This window comes from Bufo gargarizans, unplaced genomic scaffold, assembly GCF_014858855.1.
Source record: "Bufo gargarizans isolate SCDJY-AF-19 unplaced genomic scaffold, ASM1485885v1 original_scaffold_1504_pilon, whole genome shotgun sequence".
Lineage (NCBI taxonomy): Eukaryota > Metazoa > Chordata > Amphibia > Anura > Bufonidae > Bufo > Bufo gargarizans.
The window spans coordinates 61607-68559 of NW_025334390.1; the positions used below are offsets into that span (position 1 = coordinate 61607).

At 39.8% G+C, this 6953-nt stretch overlaps 1 protein-coding gene across 1 annotated transcript; it reads right to left on the reverse strand.

Moving 5' to 3' along the window:
• Window positions 1-4146: 4146 nt before the first annotated feature.
• On the reverse strand, window positions 4147-5132 carry LOC122923354 (olfactory receptor 1G1-like). Its single transcript, XM_044274137.1, is given in 2 exon segments — window positions 4147-5031; window positions 5034-5132. Coding segments are annotated over 2 exon segments (984 nt in total).
• Window positions 5133-6953: the final 1821 nt, after the last annotated feature.

A 6953-nucleotide genomic window follows, 5' to 3' on the forward strand; every position in this document is an offset into this window, starting at 1 on the left:
ACATTTAGTGATACATTTAATGATACATTTCATGATGATATGGTAATATTGCAGCGGCGCTTCAGTTAGTATTGCAGCGGCGCTTCCATTCTCCTTAGGAGTCAGTATGTTATAGCAGCGCTTTTATTCTCCTTTGGGGTCCGTGGATTGCAGTAGCACTTTCATTCTCCTTGTAAGTCAAAATGTTCCAGTGGCGCTTCTATTCTCATTTGGGCTCAGTGTGGCCATTCTTCTTCTGCAGTGGGCTGGGAGTATACCCAGCTGCCTGCTTTTACTATGCGGTGGATCGCTGTAGATCATTGTTATTATTATTTCAGGCTCTCCCCGCTTCTCCTGCTCACTGCGCTTCCCCAGCTTCTCCTATATATTGTGACACTCGGCGATGCCCGATCTCTCAGATGAACGTCCTCACAGTCCTCAGATCGGTATGTGTAGCGCTGGTGTGTATATTTGCTATGCTATGCTATTTATACAGTAGCTTTCTTATTTCCAGGGGGGGTGACATCATTTTGATATATGTAGGACATCATTATAATATATATAGAGAGGACATCGTTATTTTTAATTTTAAAAGGAGGCCAGGCTTTGGTATATACTTGCAGTCATGTGCCAGTGGGTTACATATTGTATGAAAAATCATATAGTTTAAAAGGCTTGTGCCCAATTCTGGTCTTATTTAGAGAATAAATAAATAGATTAAAAAATATAATAATAATGTTTATATTAAAAAAGGGAAGTTTTTTCCAATACAGGGTATATTTATATTTATAAAGGGCCTGTATAGGGCTAAAATGAGATACATCTATTGGTGTTCTAATCCTGCTGTTATTGTTGTCTTATAGCTGTCTTTGTATTATTATAATTAGCATAAAAGAGGTGGATGGACCACAGGGCTCTGGCTAGTTGCTTATGTGCCATATAAGAAGTGCTAGAGTATGAAGTTGTATGGCAAAGATTTCCTGAGACATATATATATATACATATATATATATATCCATACATATACACATCTCAACGCGCACATATATATATATATATATATATATATATACCCATACACACATCCACATGCACCTATCCCGAGATGCTTTCAGAGCAGGCATATAGGTGTTCTTAGTTCGTACAGGTGCTTTAATCGATATACTGTTAGTCCTCGTTCTCTGTGGTGTTATACAGATATATATCTCTCCAAGCCTTATATACGTGTGTAATTGTTATCATAAAATGGTCTCACTGATTTCGTTCAGGCCTCGTGGGCTCAGCGTATCCAATTGGTACATCCAATATACCTCCCTTTTCTGTAGTCTTTCAAAGCGATTGAAGGGATTCTCTGGTATAAAATCGATCGGAGTGATTTTAATCTCGTGTTTCTCTTTTTCTGGTGTGGACGCACAATGTCTGGACACCCCATGTTTCAGATACTGTTTGCGGATATTATATCTATGTTGGTTCACCAGTATCTGAAACATGGGGTGTCCAGACATTGTGCGTCCACACCAGAAAAAGAGAAACACGAGATTAAAATCACTCCGATCGATTTTATACCAGAGAATCCCTTCAATCGCTTTGAAAGACTACAGAAAAGGGAGGTATATTGGATGTACCAATTGGATACGCTGAGCCCACGAGGCCTGAACGAAATCAGTGAGACCATTCTATGATAACAATTACACACGTATATAAGGCTTGGAGAGATATATATCTGTATAACACCACAGAGAACGAGGACTAACAGTATATCGATTAAAGCACCTGTACACACTAAGAACACCTATATGCCTGCTCTGAAAGCATCTCGGGATAGGTGCATGTGGATGTGTGTATGGGTATATATATATATATATATATATATATATATATATATATATATATATATATATGTGCGCGTTGAGATGTGTATATGTATGGATATATATATATGTGTATATATATATGTCTCAGGAAATCTTTGCCATACAACTTCATACTCTAGCACTTCTTATATGGCACATAAGCAACTAGCCAGAGCCCTGTGGTCCATCCACCTCTTTTATGCTAATTATAATAATACAAAGACAGCTATAAGACAACAATAACAGCAGGATTAGAACACCAATAGATGTATCTCATTTTAGCCCTATACAGGCCCTTTATAAATATAAATATACCCTGTATTGGAAAAAACTTCCCTTTTTTAATATAAACATTATTATTATATTTTTTAATCTATTTATTTATTCTCTAAATAAGACCAGAATTGGGCACAAGCCTTTTAAACTATATGATTTTTCATACAATATGTAACCCACTGGCACATGACTGCAAGTATATACCAAAGCCTGGCCTCCTTTTAAAATTAAAAATAACGATGTCCTCTCTATATATATTATAATGATGTCCTACATATATCAAAATGATGTCACCCCCCCTGGAAATAAGGAAGCTACTGTATAAATAGCATAGCAAATATACACACCAGCGCTACACATACCGATCTGAGGACGTTCATCTGAGAGATCGGGCATCGCCGAGTGTCACAATATATAGGGGAAGCGGGGGAAGCGCAGTGAGCAGGAGAAGCGGGGAGAGCCTGAAATAATAATAACAATGATCTACAGCGATCCACCGCATAGTAAAAGCAGGCAGCTGGGTATACTCCCAGCCCACTGCAGAAGAAGAATGGCCACACTGAGCCCAAATGAGAATAGAAGCGCCACTGGAACATTTTGACTTACAAGGAGAATGAAAGTGCTACTGCAATCCACGGACCCCAAAGGAGAATAAAAGCGCTGCTATAACATACTGACTCCTAAGGAGAATGGAAGCGCCGCTGTAATACTAACTGAAGCGCCGCTGCAATATTACCATATCATCATGAAATGTATCACTAAATGTATCACTATATGTATTACAAAATGAAATGCGGAAACAAAGTAATGATTTATGCTATGAAGCGCTTGACCCTGCGCCTACCCAGGCTGCACACTAAAGAAAGTGTCAGACATCTAACACCATCTACTACTGATTACGGATAGACACTGGCAATTAGCCTCATTATACTAAACACGCCCATCCCACCCCCGAACCTCCCCCAGTTTAACCCGCCAAAATAGCGTTTTAAATATCCTCACTACTAGTGTATCTTTATTCTGTATATTGTCCTGACGAAGAGGGCACCTTGCCCTCGAAACGCGTTGACTTCAAATAAAAAGAATCCTATCTATCCAAAGGACTGAAGTTTCTGCCTGCAGCGCCGGATAGTGGTCTATTTTTTGAGATTTCTGCATATCCACATGCAACTAGGATATGTTGAAATCTGAGTGATTATTTTTTTTTAAAAAATTTAAACCACAGACAGCAGGACTTTTCTTCCCTGTTGCGGTTTTAGGTATTGGGTAAAGTATCGCAGCATTTCTAAGCATACTTGTGTAAAAGTATCGTTGTTATAGCTGCCCCCCCCCCTACTTTTGTCCTGGCCCCCAGTGTGCCCCCCCAAAATTTGAAAGCTAGAGACGCCACTGCTAGCATATATGCTGCAAGTTTTCTGCACAGTGACTTGTGTGCTTTCAATCTGTTTTAGGGCTCATGTACATGAACGTATTCTCTTTCCGTGTCCGTTTCGTTTTATTTTGTGGACTGTATGCGGAACTATTAATTTCAATGGGTATGCGAAAAAAATGGAAGTTACTCCATGTGCATTCTGTTTCAATATGTCCATTCTGCAAATAAATAGAACTTGTCCTATTCTTGTCCGCATAACGGACAAGGATAGTACTGTTCTATTTGGGGCCAGCTGTTCCGTTCCACAAAATACGTAATGCACATGGATGTCATCTATATATTTTGCGGATCTGTTTTTTTGTGGACCACAAAATACATACGGTCGTGTGCATGAGGCCTTATACAGGCAGCGAAGTGGGTGAGATTTATAAACAATCTCATCCAGACTCTGTGCCTACAGTGAAAGCCGCACATAACGACCCGCGGTGCCGATTTACAATATGTAGCTTGTCAAATTATAAAGAGATTGCTGTGGATTTCACCCTTTTTGGTGCATTTGAGGTCTCCAGGAAGTTCCCAGTTTCTGGATCTCTCTAGATGTCACTTCATAGGTGTCTCTGACCGGTGAGAATATATCAGCACTATTTGGATGCATCCTGAGGTTCATCAAGCTGAGAGACATTTTAAGCACCTTTTCACTAAGGCGTCTATAGCTCCCAGGACCTGCTTGTTTCTCAAACTGTAAACTAGAGGGTTTAACATTGGGACCAGAGCGGTGTAAATAAGGGACAGCACCTTATCTTGTTCCTGGGAATGCAGTGACTCTGGGATCATATAGGAACTGAGTGACACACCATAGAATAATACCACTATGGTGAGATGGGATGAGCAGCTGGAGAACGCCTTGACTCTCCCAGTTGAGCTACGTATCATTAGAATTGCAGTGATTATACAGGTATAAGACATTAATATCATGACGAAAGGTATTACTCCCAAGAATACACATTCAACAGCCACCAGCATCTCAATGGTGGTAATGTCATCACTGGAGAGCGCTATCATGGTCTTCAGGTCACAGAAGAAATGATTAATGTTGTGGGAATAGCAGAAGGATAAATGTGAGACCAACACAGCATGAATCAGTGCATTCAGAAATCCCATGAGCCAGGGCAATGAGAATAATCCAACACACACATCCTTGTTCATGATGATAGTATAACGCAAAGGGACACAGATGGCCACATAGCGGTCATACACCATGGAGCTTAGAAGTAGAAATTCCGTCCCGACACAAAACGTAAAGAGGAACATTTGTGCAATGCATTCAGGGAACATTATTCTGGTGTCAGAGGTTATTGTAATGGCTAAAAGCTTTGGTAAAGTAGAAGAAACGTAAATCATGTCCTCAATTGAGAGGTTACACAGGAAGTAGTACATAGGTGTGTGCAGCTCAGGGGTGGTGTACACCAGACCAGTAAAGATCAGGTTCCCCAACACCGTTAATAAAAACATTACCACTGTCCCACTGAAAAGCACTGGCTGGAAAGTATCAGGGAGAGAGAAAAACCTGAGAGGTGAAATTCACTCTGGGCTGTGCAGTTTGTCAAATATTCCTTCATCCTGCAGGTGAAACTCAAAAACAGCATAATCATAGCTCATGACCAACGTGATTAGATCATAGTTTCTCTAGGTCTCCAGTAGAGATCTGCTGACTCTGCACCAGTCTAAACAGCAAAGCTTATTGAGCTGCAGAAAACAGTGTCAGCCTATTGTGTCTATTTTGTTATATATTAATAGACACTGAATAACAACCTCCAAAATTGAAACATGTGAACACATAATGACCACTGGAAAGTCCTAGGCAGCAGAAACAAAACAGAAAGCTCATGTTAGATGTATTCATATTCATTTCATAGAAGGCATATACGTATATACAGTACTGCGCAAAGGTTTGGAAAAAATGCTGCAAAGTTAGAATGCTTTAAAAAATAGAATTGTTAATAGATGGCTACTAATTTATTCTACAGCAGGACAATGGCCTCAAACACCCAGTCAATGTCATTAAAGGGCTCATCCAATTCATGTATATTGAGGACTTATCCTCAGGCTAGGTCAACAGTATCAGATCGGCGGGGGTGCCGGGTGTCAGACCCCCGCTAATCAGCTGGTTGAAGAGAAGGCCGCGGGCCGTTCTAATGCATCCTTCCCTTCATTGTTTACCTGCTCCTCATTGACATCTCAACAGTGTGCAGTGTAATTACAAGAAGCTTCAATGGGACAGCTCTGTAGCATACACTTGTAGAGGAAGAAGCCATCCCATTGAAGTGAATTGACATCTGCTCACTGCTGCGATGTCGACGGCGAGCAGGTAAAGAATGAAGGGTAGGCTGTGCTGGCACGGCATGCTGTCTTCTCTTCAACCAGCTGATCACCAGGGATGTCGAACCCCCACTGATCTGATATTGATGACCTATTCTAAGGATAGGTCATAAATAAAAATATCTCGGGAAAGCCCCTTTAAGAACTATCTTCAGGATAAAGACATCTCAACATCACCCAGTCTCTCTGGGATTGGAGCAAGCCTACATCCATAGATCTGGGCTTAGTTCTGCAAGATATCAGGAACAACCTCCCTGCTTCAGAAACTATTTGCACGCGTGCCTAGGAGAAGGTAAAGGGTGGTGGCACAAATAGTGATTGGATTTAGATTTCTCTTTTGTTCATTAACATAGAATTTAGTTCATTTTCCACTCCTTCCTGCACAGGACTGTTATTGTATATATCTGGCAAATATATGATACAAATGGATTGGATAGAACCGGCACTCGAAACAATCGGATTGTACGTGGAAATAAATTAAAATTATTTATTAAACAATAACGCTCAATAAGCTATATTCTGTGTACATCAGAGTAAAATCACAGTAAAAATCACATAAAAGGCAGCATATATCCCACATAGTCCTAAATTTATCACCGTATAGGATAAGGGATAGAGAATAGTCAGATATGGTCTATGTTTTGACCATGAATGGATATGTCAAAACATAGACCATATCTGACTATGGTCAAAACATAGACCATATCTGACTATTCTCTATCCCTTATCCTATACGGTGATAAATTTAGGACTATGTGGGATATATGCTACTGAATCCATCTATACATAGCTTTATTTCTTACGCATAAATACCACTGAATATATTTCAAATACACCATTTTGCTTTGTCACAGACGCCTGCGATCTAACAACCTTACCCAATTGGGGGGGACACGGATGCAGCCTGCTGTGCCCAGCATTTGAGATTTCTCTATATCAGAGATATTCATTTGGTATATACATATGTTTATATGCCTTTTATGTGATTTTTACTGTGATTTTACTCTGATGTACACAGAATATAGCTTATTGAGCGTTATTGTTTAATAAATAATTTTAATTTATTTCCACGTACAATCCGATTGTTTCGAGTG